General features: G+C 31.9%; 2 protein-coding genes across 5 annotated transcripts in view; both read right to left on the reverse strand.

Annotated features, from left to right (window-relative positions):
• Positions 1 to 234: 234 nt before the first annotated feature.
• The window catches only part of LOC126699365 (structural maintenance of chromosomes protein 2-1-like), a 60,753-nt gene continuing 34,151 nt past the window's right edge, over positions 235 to 26,836 (reverse strand). The window contains exons 22-23 of one of the 4 annotated variants that reach the window (XR_007646780.1): positions 3,168 to 3,266; positions 2,669 to 3,022 (exon numbers count right to left, since the gene is read on the reverse strand). The gene's annotated coding sequence lies outside the window, so the exon portion shown is untranslated. Of the gene's footprint in view, positions 378 to 2,668; positions 3,023 to 3,167; positions 3,267 to 5,459; positions 5,603 to 26,836 lie in introns of those variants that run through there. The other 3 variants (XM_050397121.1, XR_007646781.1, XM_050397120.1) reach the window with 3 other exon arrangements.
• On the reverse strand, positions 23,629 to 25,231 carry LOC126699367 (uncharacterized). The gene is made up of 3 exons (XM_050397124.1): positions 25,073 to 25,231; positions 24,221 to 24,319; positions 23,629 to 24,067 (listed from the first exon to the last, which is right to left on the reverse strand). Exons 1-3 carry the CDS (start codon positions 25,182 to 25,184, stop codon positions 23,973 to 23,975), a joined length of 306 nt encoding a protein of 101 aa, XP_050253081.1. The 5' UTR covers positions 25,185 to 25,231; the 3' UTR covers positions 23,629 to 23,972.

Consider the following 26,836-nt stretch of genomic DNA (forward strand, 5'->3'; position numbering starts at 1 on the left):
ATTTGATGTCTTTCTTGCTCAACCAATCTTTTTAAAAACTAAAATCTAATTAGCCAAAGTCAAGGACCTATATAGCAAAAAACAATATTCCCTGCTTTTTTTGGTAACAAGTACAACAACATAGCACTATTCTTTAGTGATGTATCTCAAAATTACAACTTCAAAACCTAAAAGGATTTTTAAAATTTGCTTAGAGGCTTTAGAGACTGCAGGTCTTTGAGAAAGAGGCACAACTTGATGTACATCCAACAAGAGGCTGGTCAACAATGGATTCAGGAAATATACAGTGTTGGGAATACAACAGCAAATATACAAACTATATATCAAGAGTTCCTTTTCGCAGTAACAAACTTCACCGGCCTGGATTAAAGAAGTAGCTGCAAAATGCAAAGCTCTCATCAGCTTGAATGTCATATAGCCATATGAACAAGTATAAGAAAGATTGAAAATTAGAATAGTATTTTAAAGAGTAAGCATTAACAGCTAATATTAGTCAAGCTTGAAATCTAAACCTCTAATGCAAAAGTGGGATACCTTAGTCATGACTAAAAATAGTTGATGGTGTCCAATCCCCTGCATCAGTGTCTGTCACAGGTAAAATGTTTACTCTTGAATTTAAATATGAGAAATGTTAACGAATTTCCTAAAGACATTGATTTATAATATATTTTTAGAAACTTTTTATTGAAAAAGAAAAAAATAAATAATTTAGTTTTTTATATTTTCCATAAAAGTTGTATCAAAATTTTCTCAAAATGATTTATTAGCAATGGCCCTAAGAATACCGGTTAAGATGACCTTTTAAATATTTTCAATGGTGTCGTTTCCTTTTCTTTTGCTGGAGGATCATTGATTGTGTTAAACTTCCACCGTAAGGAGCTAATAAGTCTCTTCCTCCACAAAGAAACGAAAAGGTTTTTTTTTTTTCTTTAAAGAGAAAATCAAAAAAATATTTCCAAATTCCAACGATATTGGTCTTGACTTGACCCTTGGTTATTAAATTACTAGATTTCAAGTTTTCCTGTTCTGGAATTCACTGGAATTTCGATTACAAAGCTGAACCAATGCCATAGTCTGGAATTGTATTTGGCTAATTGTCACTCTTAATTGTCTAAACCGTTCGTAGAGATGAAATTTGAAAGCTAGTCCTTGGATAGTATTAGTAAAAATTACAAGTTACAACTAAAGTGCAGTCAACTTTCGTAAGGCTTTGTTCAGCACAGCAGCAACCTGAGCCAGGTTTATCAGAATTTGGTGTTCTGGTAGAAGATATTAAATGGGTAGCTTCACATTCTAGGAATGTTATTTTCGATCTGATAATCTATGCTTGTAATCATGCTACTCTTGTGTTAGCTAAAGAAATTCTCAAGTGAGAGTCTTCAGGGATTTGGGTTGAGGAATTTGAATCAAGTAGGGTATCGTGAATATACGAAAGTTACACAATATACAAGTCCTCTTTTGGCCGAAGTAAGGAAAACTTTGAGTTACGTTTGACATCAGTCAAAATGTCTCCAACAATGTCTGAAATTATGTTTCATTTGAAAGACCACATAATGAGCTTCGATCTGAGGGGTCATGATTATGAAAACTCTGAGACATGATCCCAACCCAAGAAAATGAGAAAATTTTGAAGCACCTTTGCATTAAAATGTTCTTAAACCCGTGACTTCTCTGAATACTAGAACACTGGGTGCCAAAAAAAAAAAAAGCATAAACAAAAAATTGGTACCATAAATCTTCGAACGACATCTCATTTGCATAAATCTGAGACCGATGAGTCTAAAATTACAATGTTGTAGTCTTATTACCAAAAAAGAAAAGTATTGGTTTTTCCTATATATCTTAACTTAGTAAGTGAGAAGATTTAACTTAGCACTGTTTTTTGCTATATAAGTTTTTTGAAAGCTTTCCAAGGACATCTAAAAAATGAGGATGCAACTAGAAAGAAAATTAGCCCCTCTCTAACTAAATAACTGTGAAGAGTTTGAAGAAGGGAACCAAACCAACCTGATATCTTGAACTCTGTAAAAATATAAGTCACACATACATATCACATTAGAAGCACACTAATTTTATTGTGGAGCCTTTTAATTATTTGCTCTTTTCAAAATCAAGAACTCTTAGTGAGAATGGGAATCACCGCAATAGATTGTACTAGTTAAAAAATGGCCAACTAGACCACAATCAAAGGCATAATTAAATCAAATTTCTTCAAAATGGCCACATTGCCTCATGAGACCTACAAAATTATACGAATTGAGGAATTACGGTAGAGATAACAGGATCCAATACAAAAAGATAATAAGCACCATGATATCTGGGCCATTGTTGGGGTTTGTACGATTTCAGAGTTCTTGAATTGCTTTGAGGATCTTGTAGGTTGTTTTTAACTTTTTATGCGATTTTAGAAGTTTCCACATGATTTCAAAAGTTTTTAATCGAGAGGTGTCAATTAAGCTATAATCCTCTTGGTATATTCGTAACCACATCATTTTATAAATTTTTTGCAGTAAAATTGATAATAACTTTTGGCATTTTACACGATATTTTGGTGATATGGAAGTCCGGGTTTAGCGATTATAGCTGCGTCTGCAAATACTTTCCATGACAACATTCAAAGTTCGAATACTTCCGCACTATTGTAACTATCAAATTATTAACAACAAAATTCGAGAGGCCATATTTATATTGAAAAAGTTTAATACAATTCAAAGGTACAATAATGTGCACTAAACGTGCATCACAGCGACCATAATCACAAGTCACATGGCATGAATTTTCAGATCAGATAGCTGCCAGTGACTGTTTTATCGAGAAGGTAGAGATGTTTTCTTTTATATTGTATAACTTGTAACATCAAAGGTTTGTAGCTTATTAAATCACCAAGTAATGGAGGCAGAGAATTCATTCACTTCTTTTATTTATGTGCTACATATCTCAACTTAAGTTCGACTGCTTGGAGGAATATGGACACCAGGATTTGGTGCTGCCGGAGGTACCAAGCCTTTTTTTTTGTTCCCCTCTGAAAATTTAAAACAATAATACCGCAAAAATTAAGACTCTTTTAAAATTGTGACATATTAGAAATCCTTTCAATTTTACCATAAAAAGCTTACAAATTAATATATCAACAATTATAAAGAAAAAAAGTGCTCAAGTTACAATACCTAGAGTTGATGACTTTCTGGATTGCTTATTACCATAACCTACTCCTAAATGGATCCCGGGTGCTGTTGCTGTTGGAGGCGCCTTGACACCTCTCGACTCTAAAAGAACATGACAATAATGTCGCAAAATTAAAACATTTTCAAATTACAACCTTTAAATGAAAAGGCTTACGGACTTTTTTTTTTTTTAAGAATAAAAAAGCTTACATTCTGATATGTCAATTTAACAATAATCTCAATCTAAACTACCTTGACACACTTATTAGTGGGTTTGTTGGATGTAGGTAAATTTTTGAGGTTTTTATCGTTATTGGTGTTGATTTGGGTTGTTGGATAATTTGTTGGATTGCTTACCACTCATTCTATATCAACTGTAATGAAATTTGTTATGAATGTCCTTGATTAATTTCAATTCGTTCTTTGTTTGGACATGAACCACATGCAATGACTGTTTTTTTTTTTTTTGTATATTTAAAAGTTGATATATTAGTGTATTAAGAAATTTGTAATATCTCTAACATCACTACCTTACCTTTCAATGTAAAGGAGTATACGAAAGGTGCTTTAAAAAAATTATATAAAAGATACATTAACTAATAAAAATATATCCAAAGCATGAAATATAGTAATCGCTCTTGATAAGAGTATGAAATATCATTGACTCGTGATAATATCTCTATTGAAATTTTCGATGTTTTTTTATTTTGTTAACCCAGTGTTATGAGAGAGAGTGTGTGTGTTTCCACAATTCCACACTAACCCACCAAAAATAGCTTTAAAGCAAATAAGCTTTTAACTTATTCCATTTTCTTTTTCACTCGATTCATCTTAATCAAATGAGAATAATACAAAGAAGCAAACTGAAAATAAAAACCAAGAATAAGAACAGATTTACTTGAATTGCCAAGCTCGGAAGTCTCAAGTACTTTCCTGGATGCCGCTTCTGAGGCCAACAGAAACATCAAAATGAAGAGAAGCCCCCAAGTGATGAACTTCTTAGAGGCCATCGTTTTGGTACATAAAGCATCTCTAGGGCATGGTATTATATATAGGCTATATAAGTATATGGTCCAAAGATCACTTAGTAAAAAAAAAAAAAAAGGAATTTGCCTCCTACTTTCTTATCTCATCGAAAGTTACTTTAATTTTACCCAGTTAGTGACTTGGAAAAATAGTGTGGGTTTGAATACAAGTCTACGTCTACATTTGGCACTGTAGCATGTTTTTAGTTTTTAGTTTTTAGTTTTTTTTTTTTTTTTTTGGAATGCACGTCTGTTATTGTTTATTGTCCTTATGAACAGTAAAAAAAATATGAACAGTAATTTTTCATACATTAAAAAATTATTTTACTATAATATTTTCAATTTTTAATTTTCAATTTTAACAAAAATAAATTATATCCAAATGAACCTAAATACAAAAGATACAATAAAAAATTACAATAATTTTATAACATTTCTAAATTACATTTTTTTTTGACAAACTAATATAAAAATATTGTAAATTGATTGTAGTTTTTTGACTTGTGTATCGCATTACTCAAATTTATGCTCATAAACACAAACCAATTAGCTTGAGTCATGATTAAAAAATAAATATGGATGTCCAATCCTCTGCAAGTCTGCATCATGATCTATCACGGATAAACTTTTTACTGCTGAATCAAACCATCATTTCCTTGTCTTTTTCTTGAATGTCATTGATTGCACTGAACTTCCACTGAAATGTACAACCAAATCTTCTGCCATAAAGAAGCAAAAGATATGATAAAAAAAAAGAAGCAAAAGATTTTTTTTTTTTTTTTTTAATAAAGGAATCCAACAAAGTATATTCAAATTCCATCAGTATTGCTTTTGAGTAATAATATTTAAGCAATAATTTTTACATTTCAAACACACTTACATATATTTTCATATACTTTTTAATCATACATATTTCAAAAAATTAAAAAAAAAAAAAAAACTACAAAAATATCATCTCAAACTACTCTCCCAAATTACTAGACATCACGTATTCCTGTTCTGGAATTCCTTTGGAATTCGATTGTCACTCTCAAGAACTGCATCTGGCTAATTGTCACTCTCAAGTCTCAATAGGGCTACTCGGTTTTCATTTTCTGCTTTCAAACAATCTTTTTAAAAAATAAAATCTAATTAGCCAAAATCAAGGACTACAACATAGAACTATTCTTTAGTGATGTACCTCAAAAGGACAACTTCAAAACCTAAAAGGATTTTAAAAAATTGCTTAAGAGGTTTTAGAGACTGCAGGTCTTAGAGAAAGAGGCACAACTTGATGGACATCCAACAAGAGGTTGGTCAACAATGGATTCAGGAAATATAGAGTGTTGGGAATACAACAGCAAATATACAAACTATATATCAAGAGTTCCTTTTCGCAGCAACAAACTTCACCGGGCTGGATTAAAGAGGTAGCTGCAAAATGCATAGCTCTCATTAGCTTGAATGTCATATAGCCATATGAACAACTATAAGAAAGATCGACAATTAGAATAGTATTTTAAAGAGTTAATATTAAACATCTAATATTAGTCAAGCTTGGAATCTAAACCTCTAATGCAAAAGTGGGATACCTTTTCCTTTATAGTTTAAGGGGGTAGTCTTTATTTCTTTCTTTTTCTTTTTTCTTTATTTATTTATTTTTTCTTTTTCTTTTTAAGGCAGTATAAAAACAGGTGAGACATCCACAAGGCAAGCATTATAAGCACTACCAGCAACATGATTGAATCTTTTTCTCGTTCTTCTACTTTTTTTTTAGATAAGTAAAAGTAATTATTCTCCACTGACTTAAAAAACACATCTTTGAAATTTACATATTCAAATTATAATTTATAAATTATAAGAATATGAGGTATGGTTGGATCTTAAATATTATAATTACTTCAAAATCTCCAGAGAGATCATGAATTGATGGTTAGGAAGTAGGAATGAGGTATAATTCTACCATCGGTTGATTTCTACAGTATTATCAACTAAAATAATTTTCTGTTTTTGAGACTAAAAAACTTGTTTGGAAATCCAAAATAAACAGAAAATAAAAACTGTTCTCAAAACTCAATTTGTGAAAGAAACTGAAAATATGCAAAAGACTGTTTTCAATTTCTAATTTTTAAATATCAATGAAAACACGCATTTAATATAATGAATCTATCTTATTTAATGGGTTAGTATTAGAGTTCAAATCCTAGTAACAACATATTTTAGTATTTTTTTTTTTTCAAAAAACAATCTTTTTAATTTCAACTAACCAAATATGTTTTTTATTTTAAAAAACAAAAAAATTATTATTTTTCTTTATATTCTCAAAAACAAATTTTTAAAAAATAAAAAACAAAATCTATTACCAAAAATAACCTTAACTTTTTTTACTTGAAAACAATAATTTGCACTTATATCTTTTGATGATTTCACTTTTAATTCTCGACAGGGCAATAGTGAGATAATGCAAAAATGGTAGGCAATAACCAATACGCAATGACCAAGCCCACGTGATTACCTCTGTTTTTTGTTTCTATAATTATATATCTTTTCTGATATGAAACACTATAACATAATTACCTTTTTTTTTCCCTCTTCAATCAATCATTTTCATATTCCCTTTCACTTTTTCCATTATTACCTTCCATTCATTGCCCATCAAATCAATCATGTTGCTTTTAGTTTGGCCAATCACTCAATAAAGGGGACTGCAAAGATCCTAATCATTCAACCCAAGAATGGCGACTAGCTAGACTACGTGAATCATGCCAAACAACCTTTGAAGCTGTTGCGTTTAAAAATAAACTAATAAAAATAAGACCTTATACCATCAATTGACAAAGGAATTAAATAGCAATTCTCGAATTTTCTTACAAAGTTTTTTTTTTTTCACGTGTTTCCACTTTCATACTGTTTCTCATTGACATAACGTCAAGCTTATTTATTTTAGTATGATATTAATAAAGGTTTTCTTTTTTAGTATCTGTCTAATTTTTAGGTGTATATAATCTTCTATCCAATAAACATTATTTATTAAAATGAAGAATCTTATAAATATGTTTAACATGAAAGGTTGGTTTCACAAACTTGAGTTTAAAAAAAGTGATACATTATTAAATATTTCTCATACGGTGGTAAAACAAAAATAATTTCAAAAAATAATTTTGAAATTCATACCATTTATTAAACCATAAAAAGAAGAGGTTCAAAATTTTTGAGGTTAAACTGAGATTGAACCGAAATCAAATCACGTCATAATTAATTTAATAATTATTTAAAATATAAATAATTATATTAAATTAGTACAAATGGTAATTTAAAAAATTTTAAATTACCATGTGTGCTTTTTCTTTTTCTTTTTCTTTTTTTTTTTTTTGTTTGAGAAACACCATTTGTATTTATCCAAAGTTATCGTGAATTACAAACTTTATTTATTTGTTTTTAACAGTTGGATGGCAATAAAAAATTTGAACCTAACGTGTAGCAGTAGTCATAAGTCACTCACGTGGGTCTGTGGGTGTATTAGTGTGTTGTCATTCATGTTGGGTCAGTAGTACTATCATAAGTCATTCAAAGGAGGCTTTGGGCTACAAAATGAAAAAGTAAAATAAGAGTATTCACGTAAGTTATTGGATAGTTGTGTATAAATGTGTAAAATACACATTTTGACTATTTTTACATATTTTAAAGCAAAAAATACACTACATCAGTCTTTGTAAAATCATCTAAACTCGTGTATAATTTTCAACGAGCTACAGTACCCGTGTAAATTTACACGGGCACTGTAGCCCGTTTATAACTTAAAATAATATTATATGTACAGTATTATATGTACAGTACCTCATTTTCGCTCTTTTTTTCTCTCTCATCTCACTGAGCACACCAACGCCTTTCTCACTCTCAGCTTCCCTCTCCCTCTTGAGTTCTTCCTCTCATATTCTTTTGCTCATTCTCATCACCGAATTCTTTTGCTCATTCTCATCACCATGGGAAATAAAATGTGATCGGTTTAGGAGTTTTGCAGTTTCGGTGAGGAGGGTGGATCATTGGGTTGACGGAATCTTCTCTATTGACAGACGTTGGGGTTGATTTCTCTAAAAAAGGTAACAAATCCAACCACCAAACCCAGCGCCACCACCAAACACCGCAACCTAGCACAGAAAAATATCTCAAAATCAACATAAACTCAAAAATCAACCCAACCCAAAATCAACAGAAACCCAAAAATCAATCCAACCCAAAATCAACAAAAACCCAAAAATCAACCCAACTCAAAATCAATTAAAAATCACCGGGAAACCAAACCTAAAAACAACACCCACCCATCGAAAAACCCAGACCAACGAAGCCGGATCTGCTGCCATTGCTACTGTCGGGTCTTCCATTGCTGCCGCCGAATCGTCCACTGCTGTCATCGGTTGGAGGTGGGAGGCGAAGGGTCAGTTGTGGAGGAGAGAGGGAGGGCGAAAGTGAAAGGAGGCCGATTAAACTGTGGCTGAGGCAGCAGCAGCGGCGAGCTGGATCGGCTGGGTCGGTGAGCTGGGAGTGAGTGAGGGAAAGAGAGAAAAGGATGACTGAGCTGAGAGAGAGAAAAGGATGACTTTGTTGAAGAGAGAATGGGTGAGAAATGAGAGAAACGGGTAGGGAAAGAGAGAAAAACTATTTTAATAACTAATAATAAAAAAATAATAAATATTATTATTTAATTAGAATAGATTTGTAAAATAGATGAACTGATGTGGGTGTTTTAAAAATGTGATAGTGTAAAATAGAAAAAGTAGTTTTTTTCGTGTAAAATAGATGATAAATTTACACGAGCTAATGTGGATGCTCTAAGAGTAGAAACTGAAAAGAGCCCAAGAGCTCTGGCCCAACTCTTTGAGCGGAGAGAAGTCTTTAAGTGAAGAAGAAGAAGATGACGAAGAAAAGGAAGCGATCTGAGGTGGTGGGCCATCGGCGAAATGAAATTTATTATCGGAATATTAGCAACAATAGCGGTGATGTGATTTTCCTTTTCACGGTACGATATCAATTCCACGGGCTTAAGAACCTCCAAAAATTATTAGATCTCCTTCCGATTTTTGTTCTTTTTCGTGTTCTTTCATTTTTTTTTCATTTTTCTAGATCATACCGGTGCATTGGTCAAAATTCACCGGAAAAGCTGAAATAAAAAGAAACCATCCAAATCTCAAAAACTAGACACGGTTTTCGGAATTGTACGGTTCGCACGAGTCACTGTTTTTTTCCATAAAACGATTCTTGAAACTTAAAAAAACCGCAAAACCATGAGGTTCGAGATTTCTTCGGTCTGATCGTACGGTCCGGTCCGGGTTTCAAGACACAGCGTTGCTCTTGGCTTCTTGCATTATTGTTAGCACTGTTTAAACTTTTAAAGCTGCACAAGAAATTAGCAAGTCTTTGGATACTAACCACTTGCATGAATACCAAACTTAACTAACCAGAAGCTCCAAATCTATAGCAGTGGACTAATAATTTCTCGTCCTTAAAGCCTAGAGCCTAGGGCGGTAGGGCCCCTCTGCATTGAAAGCGAACAAAGGGGAAAGTGTTTCCCTGCATTATTGAAGCCGCTGCTATAACAATTAGAGCATTCACATCAGCTCTTGTATAGTTGTGTATAAATGTGTAAAATACACATTTTGAAGATTTTTACACATTTTGAATCAAAAAATGCACTACATCAGCCTTTGTAAAACCATCTAAAGTTGTGTATAATTTTGGACGAGCTACAGTACCCATGTAAATTTACACGGGCACTGTAGCTCGTTTATAACATATTTTATTAATTTCTTGTTTTGCGCCCTTTTTCTCTCTCTCTTCTTTGTGCAAAAGAAACTAACTTCTCTCCTCATTCCTCAGATACACAATCACAAACAAACCCACACACAATCACAAACACAAACACAAACACAGACACAAACACAAACACACAGACGAATCATCACAGAGGGTGCCTCGTTCTGACTCGGTGGAGAACGAGGATGAGTTTGACTCGGTGGGTCAGGGCTCCGAGTATTCTAAGGGTGCTGTGGATTTTGGGTCCAAGTCTAAAGAGACACAAAGGAGGAGAGGTGTCCCGTCGACTGAAGAAGAGCACAGGTATAAGATTCTCATTGTTTTTTTTTTTTTTTTTTGTTCTGGGGGTGATGTGGGTTTTGATCGGTGATCGGTGATGTGGGTTTTGATGGTTGATCGGTGATGTGGGTTTTGATCGGTGCTTCTAGATTGGAGAGGCATTGTGGTGCTTGTGATGGTTGATCGGTGATGTGGGTTTGATCGGTGATGTGGGTTTTGATCGGTGATCGGTGATGTGGGTTTGAATGGTTGATCGGTGATGTGGGTTTGAATGGTTGATCGGTGATGTGGGTTTGATCAGTGATGTGGGTTTTGATCGGTGCTTCTAGATTGGAGAGGCATTGTGGTGCTTGTGATGGTTGTGGTGTTGATGGAGTGCTTGTGATGGACTGATGAACTGTGCTCTTCTTCTGGGTTTTGACCGTGAGAGAAAGAGGAAGAAAAGAAAGAGGAAACAGCAGAGAAGGAAAAAGAAAAATGAAGAATAGGATAATGGATGTGTAAAATAATATTAAAAAAAGAATATAAAAATATTATTTATATAAAAGATAATGTATAATAGATGAACTGATGTGGGTGTTTTGTAAAAATGATAGTGTAAAATAGAAAAAGTAGGTTTTTGATGTAAAATAGATGGAATCTTTTAAACGAGCTGATGCGAATGCTCTTAACTTGCTTTCATATTCAACTGTCATATCTAAGGGCCGACATTTCTCTTTATCTTTTCAAAAGAAACAAACATTTCTCTCCTTGATTAAAGCTGAAATTAAATTGAGTGGGTCAGACATGCCAAAATTCTACAGATGACAGAACTCTTTGTGTCAAAAAGTTGAAGCTGAAATTAATTTTTTTTATAAATTTTGTATGTAACTCTAGACTTATTTTAAAATTTTAATTGTATTCTTGAGTAACACTAGTGATTGAAGAGAACGCTTCATAAAACTAAAGTCATTAGTTTGAATTTCTTAATTTTCCTCCCCTTAAACCAAAACTCTTTAGATGGTAAAACAAAGCTTTCCTTCCATTATATATATACTGTTTAGATTCAAACGTATATATCGTTTAGAACCTGCAGGATGGATTAGGCTATCAAAGATGAGATGGTCACTATAGGGTTTGGAATCGAGAATTATCTTTACAACAATGTCAATAATATCATTCGTGTTCCTGTACCTTTTCTAATCACTAATATATACTGAGAGGACATCACATGCTTAATATAATTTCAAAGGTCCTGGAGTGGATACACAAAATATTACCAATTTACCAAAATGATAATTGACTAGCCCTTTATTTTGTATTCTATTTTTTATCGAAAAAGAATATGCGGGACTAGCCGTGCTTCACTGATAACTAGTACAATGCCAAATTTAAATAATTAAAAAAAAAAAAAAAAATCAAACAGCAAGCAGTAGAAGCCGAAATCCCTCACTCCTTTTATTCATGAGCTACACACCTCGAACGTTATGGCGCTTATAGAGCGAGGATCACAATCACGGACGATGTTTACGATCACCAGGGCCCGCAGGGTGAGTTGGAATATTTGGAGCCGCCGGAGGTACTGGTCCTCTTGCTAGTTTCCGACTCTTGGAACCTGAAAGAGCAGGAAACAAATACACACATGTAGAAGAGAGTAAATGGGATTAATGCCATATGATCAAGGACTTTCAAAATTAAGTATATCGATTTTAGCTGCTTTAAATTCAGAATAATAATAAATGAGGAAAACGATTAATTAACCAATAATAATAATAATTAAAAAAAAAACAAAACAAAACAAAACTCAGAAGTTTTTCCACTCTAACCCACCTAAAAATTTCTTTATACATATATTGTCGTAAAGAGTTCTAACATAAGAAAGAAAAAGGGCACCAAAATTTTCTTCTCTATTTGATCCACATAATCAATAGAAAATAATAAAACTTTATCGTTTTCTGAAACATTAAACAAATTAACAGAACATAAAAACCATGAAAAAGGGCAGATTTACCCACCAAGTTTGGAAGCCTCGGCTACTACTCTGGATTCCACTTTTGATGAGGTAAAGAGAAGCATCAAAATGAAGAGAACCACCAAAGTGATGAACTTCTTAGCGGCCATTGTTTTTTGCACATAGAAGCTTGTCTAGGACATGGTAGCATATATATAACTGAAGAGCAGTTCCTCTCATTTCTTATCTTATTCAGAGTCTTATTCTTTTCCCTTTTATTTTTTTATAGAACATTCAGAGTCTTCTTTGATTATGGGTTAGGTAAAATTTTTAAAAGCCTTACTTGCTTAATAGCATATGAAAATAAGAGTTGTTATTATTCTTATTATATTATGTTTTTTTAAGAAAAACTAATAAAGTTATAAATAAAATAAAGTTATAAATAATTTTTTTTTTAGAGAATTACAACCTGTATTGCATTTTTCAATTTTAGTTTAAAGTAAACAATGCAAACAGTAAAGCAAGAAGCCAAAAGCAACGTTGTGATAGCTCCAACTTTTTGACATAATGAGCAAGTTAACTGTGTTATAACAGCGGCCATTGCTCTAAGCTTCAATAATGCAGGGAAACACTTTTCCCATTGTTTGCTTTCAATGCAGAGGGGCCCTACCGCCCTAGGCTCAAAGGACAAGAAATTATTAGTCCACTGCTATAGATTTGGAGCTTCTGGTTAGCCAAGTTTGGTATTCATGCGCAAGTGGTAAGTATCCATAGACTCGCTAATTTCTTTTGCAGCTCTAGGAGGTGTTTGGTAGAAAAGTTTAAGTAATGTTGTTTGGGTCTTTTTGATATATGTGTAGATGAAAAAGTGTGTGAAAATGTGTATAAGTGTGTTTAAAATACTCAAAAGATTGCGTAAAAGTTTAAACAATGCTAACAATAATGCAAGAAGCCAAGAGCAATGTTGATAGCGGCAAAAATAGCCAAATACTACTATTTTTCGAAATTATTAGTGTTTTACCACTATTTGATAAATATTTAGTAATGTGTCACTTTTTTGAAACTCAAGTTTGTGAAACTAATCTTTCATGTTAAATAAGTTAGGCTCCAAATATGTTTAACATGAAAGGTTGGTTTCACAAACTCAAGTTTGAAAAAAGTAATATATTGCTAAATATTTCTTAAACAATGGTAAAACACTAATAATTTCGAAAAATAGTGGTATTTGGCTATTTTTGCCACTATCAACGTTGCTCTTGGCTTCTTTCATTATTGTTAGCATTGTTTAAACTTTTAGGGCCCGTTTAGTAGGACATTTTAAGCAATGTTTTAAGCACTGTAAACACACTTTGTATTAATTTAGTAGCCTTTTTAATTTTTTAGACTTGTTGGATAATTTGTTGGTTTGTAATTATTCTAAGCCTTTTTAACCTTTTGTAATTTCTTAGCCTTTTTAATTTGTTGGTTTGTGGAGGATAAGACATTTTGTAGTTTCTTAGCCTTTTTAATTTCTTAGACTTGTGGGATTTGTTTTGTAACTTTTTAGTTTCTTGAACTTGTTGGACTTGTGATACTTAGTTCTTGGACTTGTTGGATTTATTTTATTTTTATGTTTAGCTAGTGATTTTAGTTATGATTTATTGATTTATAGATGTATAATTAACAGGTGATTTATTGATTTATGATTAACCTATGATTTGGATTGATTTAGCTGTAATACGATTTGGATTGATTTGTCTACCATATAACGTGGCCCAAATGCCAAAAATCTTAATACAAAAAATTCTTAATGGGCTTGAATTGGCTGCCATATATGACTTGAATGGGCTTGAATCTGGCAAAAATCTTAATGGGCTTAAAAAAAATGGTTAGGCCAGATTTGGGCCCAAGTGGCTAAACGAGGCCCGCCGGGCACGTCTGGGCCCCCGGAAAAAAAAAAAAAAAACCCAATTAATAATAGGGCTGGGTCCGGGTGGCAGGTCTTGGCTCGCGAGTCGAGTCCGAGTATGCAAAAACCCGGCCCGTTGCTATTCCTATGCATCAGTGGCTATTCTTCAGTCAACAGTGCGCATCAATAGGTCCCGTGCACTGTTTACGGGACCTACAGATTTTACTTTTCAACAACTTTTTCATTAAAAATGGGTTCCACGATACTATTCACACATTTAAAAATTATTTTGCTGCAATATTTTTAGTTTTCAACAAAAATAAGTTGTATCCAAACGGACCCTAAGTGCCAATTTCCACTCTATTCTAATACACAGCTAGAAATCAAGGCCATCCAGATACATCACCTATTTAATTATTGAGTTGTTAACTTGTTGAAACCAAAATATTTTCATTAAACTCTATATTTCTTGAAGAGAACAATGAAGAAATTTGGACTTCGATTTCTATCAAGAACAGGGAAAAAAACCAATGATATGTAATTGTGCTATTCACATTTTCTTATTTCTATAATTTTTTGTGTTAATTTAGAATAAGATACCCCACAATATGTAGATGTAGTTTTATGGATGTATCTTCAAAATAGTCGCATCTATTTCACTTGAAGTGATTGCGGAACATACTATGATAACACAATACCTACTAGTCATATATCAAAAATCAAGCACAAATCGTTCCTCGGCAAGGCATAAAGATTTTTTAAGCTAGGATGGTGCCTTTTCTTGGCAAGAAGGGCACACTGCGTCTCTAGACCTTGAACTAATCAACATTTACAATTGAAATCAATTGGCTCAATTTTAGAGCTTTTAGTGCAAAGTTCAAGGAACAAAATTGTGTTTCCCCACCAAATAGAAACGGGTAAGAAAAATGCATTTGACAATTAGAAGATGTTAACTACAAATTTTCTTCTCAAAAAAAAAATATTAAGAATAAATTTTAATTATAAAGATACTTTGGTAATTTAAGAGCATGGATGTCAATACCGTACCGTACCGGCCGGAATATACCGTACCGGCCAGCAATCCAGTACACTCGACCCCCCTGTTTCGTACCGGAAAAAATACCGGCCGTACCGGCCAATTTCGGGCAATACCGGCCGGTACCGGGCGTACCGGTCGGTACAGAAAAAAGTTTTTTTTTTTTTTTTTTTTTTAAGTTTTGTAATTTTTGAATTTTTGTTAGGACAAAATGGTAACTTATTTGTATTAACTTATTAGTATTATTTGTTTTCTTAGTATGCAATGGTAACTTTTAAGCTTTCTATTTTATTTTTTTATTTTTTTTCCCTTTTAATTGATACTAAAGTCTAAAACCATGAATAACTAGTTCTAAATTGAGGAAATGTTTTATGGTAAACTTTTATATTTATTATAATATATATATACACAAACACATACATACATATATATATATATATATATATTTATATTTATAAATATAAAAAATAGCGGTAAACCCAAAACGGTACACCGGTATTGACCAGTATCCGAAATATATCGTACCGATGGCCAAACCGGTACGGCCTCCGGTACGGTATTGACATCCTTGTTTAAGAGGCATGTAAATTTGTTCCGTAAGTGGAGCTAACTATTAATAAGTAAGTGGCCAAGATATTGATCCCTAATTTTTTTCACAAGCCAAATTATCAAATGCATACATCTGTGATTTGTAGAGAGCCAGAGATTGAATCAAGATATTTCATTAAAAAAAAAATTCTCAAATGAAGCTTGATTTACACATTCTTTTCAACCAAGTACATATGGATAATGAATTAATAGGTAAAAAGAAAGGAATTACAGAGATCTATGTGTGTGTATTAGGTAAAACTGAGAGAAAATTCAATTTGGTTTAAAATTGAATTCCAATTGTTGTCTAATTTGCGTCACATGTCCTATTTATTTTATTTTATTTTATTTTATTAGATTCTAAGTGAGTTAATGAGGTGCAAAAGACAAATGGTCTAATATAAATAAATTATCAAAAACTTAATAAAGAAAAAAAGAAAGAGTAAACTCGTGTATATCCAAAAGAAATTAAAATAAAAAAAATAAAAGAAAGAGAGAGTATAATTTGAATCCATATATGTGTGTAATTGTAATTTTTTTTTTTTTAATTGTATCTTGCATATGCACGGGTTATAAACTAGTTTTAAACTAAAGATATATGCCAAGAGTCTTTGAGCTTTAATTGACACTTCCTGATTTTTCTAAAAGCTTCTAAAAGCGACGTCCAAGTTCCAAATCCCTTATCCCCAACTACTGAATTATAAAAAACTCTTTGTTGAGGACAAATTTTTCACACCACATGGCTTTGTTTCATTGGCAACCCGCACCACATCAACGTTGTCATGAATTTTGGGAAAATCTTTTTTAAAGCCCAAAAGAGCCCATATTTACACACAAAAAGGCATCAAAACCCATGGCTCAAGCTCATAGCACATCATCTCATTTTGGCTCATGATCCAAGCTCATGAGTCTCATCAGAGGAATTTTGGGAGTCATGATTTGGAGAGCCAAGAAGTATGTTCAGTAAAGTTCCAGTGGTTCAAAGTTGATAAAGGAAAACATGTTGCTTGGCATGTCTTCCCCAATTCCCTGAACTATGACGAGTCAGTGTGTAATAGGTAACATTTGGTAAACCTCTCATATCACATAACACTTAAAATGATAAAACTCTTCATGCTCTTTACATAAAAATTAATGTCCATCATATAATATAAGTTTAAAAATGTAATTATATCATTTCATATTAATTATATTATTATTTTCATTTAAATCAATCCCAAGCACATGGCTAAATCTATTTATTACTAAAAACTGAAACGTGGCATTTATTACTGCTGAGCTCCTGTTATGCCACCTCATCGCCACGCCATTTGCCACATAATTATTATTTATTATTTATTCTTATTTTTTTAATATATATATAAATAGATTATTGACTTTATATATTCATTTTTGTAAGTTTTAACATATATATATATATATATATATATATTTCTTTTTTATTTCCAATTTTCCTATAATTTTTTTTTTTACATTCACTTATTTTTTAAATATTTACACTTTCTTCAACCTTTCTTCTTCCATTACCTTTTCATCTCTCCACTACCATCTACTTTAATATTGCTATTCATATTTCCCTTCATCTTCCTTTATTTGTCTCTTCTTATCCCTTCCCTCTTACTATAAATTTGTCACTCTTTTCCATTCCTTGCATAGTTTTCCCTCACAAAAAGGTTCTCTCTCTCTCTCTCTCAATGTTTTGGTGGATTTTTATTTTTTATTGCAACTCCGCTTTAAGTTGATAAATTTTTGTGTTTTTAAGAACTCTAATTTAAATTGATACGATTTAGTTTTGTGTTTTAAGTTATTATTATTATTATTATTTTGCTCTTTGATTGTTAAATTTTATCCGATTACATTATAAAAATTAAGGATAGTAGATAAAAATAAAATATTATTCCATAACATAGCATAATTTGGATAATTTAGTGTTTATTATTATATCTTTTAATTTTTCTTATTTTTTCCTTTTCTTCAATTTTACTCAATATTGAAATTCAACCACGTCCTCCTTATCATTAAATTATTTATATTTTCTCTCTCTTTTTGTTTTAAAAAATTAAAAATGTAATATTTTACTTAAATTCAAATAAAAGAAAATTGTGCTTATCAAATTGTACTCATTTTTTTTAACATTTATACTTTCTCCAACCTTTCTCCTTCTCTTTACCTTTTTATCTCCCCAAACATTCTATCTTGATATCACTCTTCCTCTTTCCTTTTATCTTCCTTTATTTTGTTTCTTTTTATTATCATCCTTTTAGTATAAATTTGTCATTCACTCTTCCATTCTTTACATAATTTTCTCTCACAAAAAAAGTGGTTATTTCCCACTCTTTCTCCCTCAAATTTTTGGTGGATTTTTATTTTTATTTTTCTTGCATCTCTAATTTAGCTTGATAAAATTTTGTATTCTTTAGAACTCTATTTTGGTTGATGGGATTTAGTTTTGGGTTTTACGTTTTCATTTTTTTATGACTTTGATTGTTAAATATTATCATATTGCATTATAAATAATTAAAAATAGTATATAAGAATGTACTATTATTATATTACATAGAATTATTTGGATAAGTTAGTGTTTATTGTTATGTATTTTATTTTAATTTTTTTTCTCATATCATTTTATTTAACCTTTAAATTCAGCCACATCCCCCATATATATCATTAAATTAGTTATATTTCCACTCCTTTTTTATTTTAAAATTTTTAAAATATAATATTTTGCCTAAATTAAATTAAAAAAAAAAAATTGTCCAGATTAAGTGGAGTAATGCTAGGGAAATACTCATTCTCACACCCAATGCATCAAAGGAAGAATGAAATACAAAACAAATCAAGTTAGAAACAATAATTTAAAAAAAAAAACTAATAATACATATTTAATATCATAGAATCATCATCAAATTTTGGAAAACGATAGGTTGCCAGTGGAGAGAGAGAGAGAGAGAGAGAGAGATGGTATAAAAAAAAACCAATACAAATTAATAAAGAGTAGATAAAGAAAAAAAAAACAAACGTTAATTAGTAATCGTTGATTCGAAAATAAAGAGGTTGTAAGGAGAAGTAGAGATTACTATGTGAAGAACATTAAAAACTTTATAGTGTAGTAACATAAACTGTTAAATTCACTTAAAAATTAAATCAACAATTAAATACAATCATAGTACTAAATTTAAATTTAAAACTAATCAAACTCTAGCTATGGAAACCATATTAATCATAACTAAAAATGAGATGTTCTTTGATAGTAGTAGAAATTACATAAGAAATAAAATTAGAAAATTTAAAAATCCATTTTTTGACATTTCATTTAACCTTATTTATAATATATATATATATTCATACACTATTACTTTCGAAAATCTAATGAACAATGCTACCTCTTATTTATCATCTTTATTATGCAAATCATCAATTAGTAAATATATGATAATGGTAAGAAGCATTACAAATAAGATCACTAAATATATATATATATATATATATATATATATATATTTATATATAATTAATTAGCTACTATCATTATGGAGTAGTAGTCTATAATTTTACGCATCCAAAAAAGTGGAATATATAGAGTTTTTTTAAAGGTATGTGTAAAGATTCACTATATATGTGTGTGTGTGTGTGTGTGTGTGTGTGTAAAGGTAAAAAAAGGTATATTTAAGGTTTTTATTAACTTAAAAAACTAATGAAAAACCAATGGTTAATAACTAAAATTATAGTATTAATAAAATATTCAATGAAACCATCTTAAAAAAATTATCACGCACAACGTGCGGGTATGCGACTAGTCTATATTAATATCTCATATCTAGCATTAAATGCTCTCCTTGCTCCCCAAGATTTGGTCAAAACACAAAGAACCATGATTACATTTCTAAAACTTCTTCAAATATTAACCAACTAGTTTATTACTTACCAAAATTATATTGTAATAAAACCATAGACTAAACACATAACTTTCCAAAAGAGGAAACTTAGCCAAAAGTACTAGCAATAGCTCCAGTAGAAGCCACAACAGCTCCAACATTAACTGTAATAGCTCCAGCAGAAGCTGCAACAGCTCCAGCAGAAGTTGCAGTTCTCTAGCAGCAACTGCAATAGCATATGAACTTAAAACTTGAAACAATTGCATTACAAGTTGACTCATCCAAGCCTGCATATTCGTATCTTGATTCACTTGGCAAATGAAATGTTCTTATCCTGCTTGCTTTATTCAATGAGATTGGAATTCCTGATGATAAGAGAAACGTTCTATCAAATGATACATGACCTGTTTTTTCATGAATATCATCCCCTTTTGAATAAAAAGTGGTGCTATCAGATGTTGCTATTGATTTTGCAAGATCATGCATTTTAAATTGTAGTATATTACCTCTCTCATCTTCCTCAACTTCCTGAAAGAATGATCCCCAAAGCAAATCCATAAAATACTTATACCAATATCTTCCAAGCATTGATCTGGACTTGAAGACCTAATGAACCCTTGAGCCACCCACATTTTAATCAATGTTGTTTTATGAATTTTGTAATCCTTTGGAAATAAAAAACAATAAGCAAAGCCCTGCGGCCAAAATGGCCATTTACCACTTTTCATGGAAATTATTAGCAACATACCACTATTTGCAAAATAAGTAGCAATATACCACTTTTTTGAAACTCGAGTTCATGAAACTTGAGTTTACTTTGTAAATCGAGTTTTAAGCACTTGAGTTTCATAAAAAATAAAAAATAAAAAAATAAAATAAAAAAAAACACTTGTGCTAACATGAATTTTTTTTATTGAAAAAATGCCACATGGAACTCAAGCTTGGTAAACTCAAGTTCCATGCAACACAATACTCAAGCTTACCAAGCTTGAGTTCTTTGTAAATACAAAACTTGAGCGTATTACCCCTTGTTCATTCATTTTTAACACATTCATCAATTTCTAACTTCTCGGAAGCGTTATGGTCAAATTGATTAAAATATTGGGGGTTACAATGAGAAATTAGAACAACATGTAAAAGAAAAATCTCACTCCATTTTTAGTCATGGGCACACTAAAAGAAGTTTAAGCTTAAACTTCTTTCAAAATAGGATTGATAAAGTAACAATATGTAGCTTAAACTTCTCAATGTGTTGAAATTTCTATATTTTACAATGCTTCTATTTAAATAAATAAAAACATATGCTTGTGCGTTCAAATGATCGGGAAAAAAAAGTATAAGGAACTCGATCTTACCAAACTCGAGTTCCATATTACAAGGAACTCGAGCTTGGGAAGCTCGAGTACCATAGAAGAAAAAAAAAGAGCAATACGCTCTAGTTTTGTATTTACAAAGAACTCAAGCTTGGTAAGTTCAAGTATTGTGTTGCATGGAACTCAAGTTTACCAAGCTCGAGTTTCATGTGACATCTTTTCAAAAAAAAAAAAATCCACATCAGCACAAGTTTTTTTATGAAACTCAAGTGCTTAAAACTCGATTTACAGAGCAAACTCGAGTTTCATGAACTTGAGTTTCAAAAAAGTGGTATACTGCTACTTATTTTGCAAACAGTGGTATGTTCCTAATAATTTCCACGAAAAGTGGTAAATGGCCGATTTGGCCATAAAGTACAAGTTACAATTGAAGGGCAATTAACTTTCATACGGCTTTGTTCTGCACAACAACAACCTAAGCCATGTTCATCAGAATTTGGTGTTCTAGAAGAAGATATTAAATGGGCAGCTTCACATTTTAGGAATGTTATTTTCAATCTGATAAATTATATATGCTTGTAATCATTCTACTCATGTGTTAGCTAAAGAAGCTCTAGAGTGAGTCTTCAGGGAGTTGGGTTGAGGAATTTGAATCAAGTTGAGTACCGTGAATATATGAAAGTTACACAATATACAACTCCTCTTTTGGCCAAGTATAGAAATCTTTGAGTTATGTTTGACGTCAGTCAAAATGTGTCAAACGATGTCTGATTCACTCGAATTAAGGCTGTGTTTGGTTCATGTAAAATATTTTCCGAAAATGCTATTTTTGGTAAAGGAAAATATTTTCAAGTTTTTGGCTGCATTATGAAAATTGTTCTAGAAAATGTTTTCATGTGTTTGGTTGCATTCTGAAAATGCTATTTTCCTATTGTTTCTCACATTTTCTCACCCATTTTCTCAGTTACCAAACAATTTTTATAATAGAAAATTTCAATATATAAACTTAAAACAAACAAAAATCAAAACAAAACCAAACAAAAATCAGAACAAAACATTTCCACAATTCAAAAACTCGGTCAAACGGAGAGAAGGAGGAAGAGAGAGTGATCGACAATTAAGGGAAAGGGAGAGGTAGATTGAGAAAGAGAGAGATCAGGCATGGGTGGGTCATGGGTGCGATCTCGCCGGTGCTGGGGTGCGATCTCGATGGTGCTTCAGGCGGCGCGAGATCGGGTGGATGTGGATCGAGCAAGATGGGTGTGGGTTTGTCGAAATGGGGATTGGGTAATGTTTCTTTGGGTAGCTTGGATGTGGATCGGAGCTCATGGTGGTGTGCGATCTCGCCGGTGCTGGGGTGCGACGAGCCGGTGCTAGGGTGCGACGAGCCAGTGTTGGTGTGTGATCTCCGTAGTGCTTCAAGTGGCGCGAGCTCGCTGGTGCTGGTGTGTGATCTCATCGGTGCTAGGGTGCGACGAGCTAGTGCTGGTGTGCGATCTTCGTGGTGCTTCAGGTAAAATACAAACGGAAATACAAACGGAAATAGTTTTACAAGGTCAGAGGGCATATTTTACGGTCAACGGAAATGATTTTCCGTTTGACCCAATTTTTCTTGCGCACCCAAACACCCGCATTTACAAAAAAGTATTTCCGGAAGTGATTTGAAACCAAAAAAAACAAAGCCTAAGTTTCATTTGAAAGACCACACAATGAGCTTCAATCTGAGGGGTCATAAATATGAAAACTTTGAGATAATCCCAACCCAAGAAAATGAGAAATTTTTTTGAAGCAAATGTGGATTGAAATGTTCTTATACCCGTGACTTATTGAAATCCTAGAACATTGGGTGCCCAAAAAAAACCATAAACAAAAAATTGATATCTCAAGTTTTCCAACATCTCATTTGCATAAATCTGAGACCAATGAGTCTAATTACAATGTTCTAGTCTTATTACCGAAAAAGAAATAAAGTACTAGTTTTTTGCTATATAAATCTTAACTTAGTACTGTTTTTTACTATATAAGTTTTTTTAAAAGCTTTCCCACGACATCTTAAAAATTGGGCGATGCAACTAGAAAGAAAAATTAGCCCTTTTCTAACTTAATAACCTGGTATCTTGAACACTGTAAAAATATAAGTGACACTTATCACATTGGAAACACACTATTATTATTGTGTTTGTGGAGCATTTATCTGCCCTATTCTAAATCAGTAACTCTAGTGAGAATGATAATCACAGCAATAGATTGTACTCGTTAAAAAATGGCCAACTAGACCACAATCAAAGGCATAATCAAATCAAATTTCTTCAAAATGGTCACATTGCCTCATGAGGCCAACAAAATTATACGAATTGAGGAAAACAGTAGAGATAACATGATTTTAAACAAAAAGATATTAAGCACTGTGATATTTGGGCCATTGTTGGGGTTCTTGAATTGTTTTGAGGATCTTGAATGTTGTTTTTATGTGACTTTAGAAGTTTGCACATAATTTCAAAATTTTTTAGGAGGTGTCAATTAACCTATAATGCTCTTGGAATATTTGTTATTAAATTATTTTATATATTTTTTGTAATAAAATTGATAATAACTTTAGGCATTTTTCATTATGTTTTGGTGACATGGAAAGTCTAGGTTTAGCAATGATAGCTGCAATTGCAAATACTTTCCACAATGACATTCAGATTTTGAATCCCTACTCGCTGTCAATGTAAGTATCAAATTATCAGCAACGACAAAATTTTAAAGGCCATAAAAGTTTAATAGAATTCCAAAGGTACAATAATGTGCACTAAACGTGCGTCACTGCCAATATAATCACAAATTCACAAGTGAATTCAGATCGGACACGAATTACATGTAGTAATGCCAATGCTAGTGTTCGATAAAGCAGGGAAGGTAGATCGAAATTCTCTTTTTTTATTTAATAATTCCTAATATCATCAAAGGGTTGTGGCTTATTAATAAATCACCAAGTAGTGGAGGCAGAGAATTCATTGACTCCTTTTATTGATCATGGGCCACATATCTCACACGTTATCATATATATATATATATATATATAGATCGCAAAGAAAGCACTCAAGTTTGACTACCCGGAGCTGCAGGTGGTGTGGGTATAAAGGCGCGAGGATTTGGTGCTGTCGGAGTTACAGGGCCTCTAGGTTTCTTCGCTTCTGAAAGAGTAAAACAATAGTACTGCAAAATTAAGGCTTTTTAATGACATATTAGAAATTCTATCAATTTATTTTTACAATAAAAAGCTCACAAAATAATGTGTCAAGAATTACGAAAAAAAAAAAACAATATATATACTCTAATTCCAATACCTATAGTTGATGACTTTTTAGATTGATCATAACCATAACCTACTATATGGGTTCCGGGATTTGGTGGTGTTGGAAGCACCACGCCACCTTTCTTCACCTCTAAAAGAACAAGACAATAACGTTGCAAAATTAAAACATTTTAAAATTACCACATTTAAATGAAAATTTTTATAAGACTTCTCTTTTTTCGGATACCGCCAACCCCCCACACCCCCCCCCCCCCCCCCCCAAAAAAAAGAAAAAAGAATAACAATAATCGGTTAGTGTTGATTAGGGTTTTGGTTGGATAATTTGTTGGATTGCTTACCAGTTACATCTCATTCTGGCTCAACTATAATGAAATCTGTTATATATATATATATATATATATATAAATATGTTCTTGATTAACTTCAATGACCAGCTTGTTCTTTGTTTGGGCATGAACTGCTTTTTTTTGTTGTATATTTAAAAGTTAACATTCTAGTTTGTTAAGAAATTTGTAATAACTCTAACATGACTAACTTTATATGTAAAGAAGTATATAAAAGGCGCTTAAAAATAATAATATCAAGATATATTAACAATTAAATATATCCAAGCATAAAATATAGTAATCGCTTTCAATAAGAGTATGAAATATCATTGACTTGTAATAATATTTTTATTGAAATTTACAAAGTTGTTTTATTTTGTTAACCCTGTGTTATGAGAGAGAGCGTGTGTGTTTCCACTCTAATCCACCAAAAATAGCTTTAAAGCAAATAAGCTTAACTTATTTCATTTTCTTTTTCACTCAATTCATCTTAATCAAATGAGAATAATATAAAGAAGCAAACTGAAAATAAAAACCAAGAATAAGAACAGAGTTACTTGAATTGCCAAGCTCAGAAGTCTCAAGTAATTTCCTGGATGCCGCTTCTGAGACCAACAGAAACATCAAAATGAAGAGAAATCCCCAAGTGACGAACTTATTGGCGCCCATCGTTTTGGTACATGGGCTCCTCTCTAGGGCATGGTATTATAGGCTATAAAAGCATATAGTCCAAAGATCACTTGCCTTTCTGCTAAAAAAAAAAAAAGAGGAATTTGCCTCCTACTTTCTTATCTCACCGAAAGTTACTTTTATTTTGCCCAGTCAATTTAAGACTTGGAAAAATAAGGCTAAGGAAACAATAAAAAGTCACAACAAATTCATAACACTTTTAAATTAACGTGTCAACTCATTTATGTACTCATTACACTCTCCAATTTACATTTTTTGACATGCTAGTCTAAAAACATTGAGACATTGTTGTGGCTTTTTGATGTGTCTATAGCATTACTCAAAACTTTATGCTCAAAAATACAAACCAATTAGCTTTAGTCATGATTAAAAATAGATATGGATATCCAATCCTCTGCATCACTATCTATCACGGGTAAACTTTTTACTGCTGAATAAAACCATTTTCAATGGCATCATTTCCTTTTCTTTTTTCTGGAATGTCATTGATTGCATTGAACTTCCACCAAAATGTATGACTAAATCTTCTTCCATAAAGAAGCAAAAGATTTTTTTCTTTTTTTTTTTAAGAAATCCAACAAAGTATATCCAAATTCCAACAATATTGTTCTTGACCTAACTTGGTTGTTTAACTGCACAAGAAAAAAAAAATAGAAAAACATGGTGCACTATAACATAATTTAGAATAATATGGACCACTTCATAAATATCAATTAAAGACAATTCAAAATAATAAAATGATATATCAATAGAGTTAGAAAGATAAAATAATTTTAGAAATTGTTTAACTTTTTGGGGAGAACAAAATTATTTACAACAAAATTTAGAAAAAAAATTATATTTTATACAATGATTATAAAATAATTATCTATTTTCACGTATCACATGGGTCTACAACTAATCTAATTTAAAAAGAGAATCAGAATAAAGGAGATTATAGAGTATTTTTGGGAAAAAAAAATTTAATAGCATTTTTGTAAATAAAGTCAACATTTTGAGTAATTAGAAACTAGGAAACTTCTTGTAATTCACTTTTCCCAATTCCCAAACCCACTTCAACCACTGAACCACATCCACTCTTTCCCACCTAGCCACTCTTTCTCACATACCCAATCAGTCATTCTCTCTGTTCTTATTTTTCTTTTTCTTTTCTTAGTTTCTCTGCTACCTCTGTATCGTGGAAAGGTAGTCGCTTCAAACTTCAGGTGCATTTCAGGCTTTTGTTCTCATCTTGTTCTTTTTTTTCTCTTCTTCCTCCAGTGCATTTCGGGGTTTTTTTTTTTTTTTTTTTTTTTTTTTAAACGGACCGATTCAGGGCCTGTTTCGGCCCGAATCGAAAACGAAAAAAAAAAAAAAAAAAAGTTCAGCCACGGATTCGCATGCAGCCGCGTCCACAGCTGCACAACGTGTTCGTGCGTATCCGACTCGGGTGCGCTGGCCCAGTCAGTACACTCGTGCGTGCTTCCTGCTATATATAAAGAGTTCCTTTTTACATACTTCACCATCCCAGATAATAGAGGTAACTGCAAAATGGAAAGCTCTCATTGGCTTGAATGTGATATAGCCTTAGAAGTACGTGGTTATATAATTAAATTTACCATATGAACAAACTATATTAAAGATTGAAAATT

This window comes from Quercus robur, chromosome 9, assembly GCF_932294415.1.
Source record: "Quercus robur chromosome 9, dhQueRobu3.1, whole genome shotgun sequence".
In the NCBI taxonomy this organism is placed as follows: Eukaryota; Viridiplantae; Streptophyta; class Magnoliopsida; order Fagales; family Fagaceae; genus Quercus; species Quercus robur.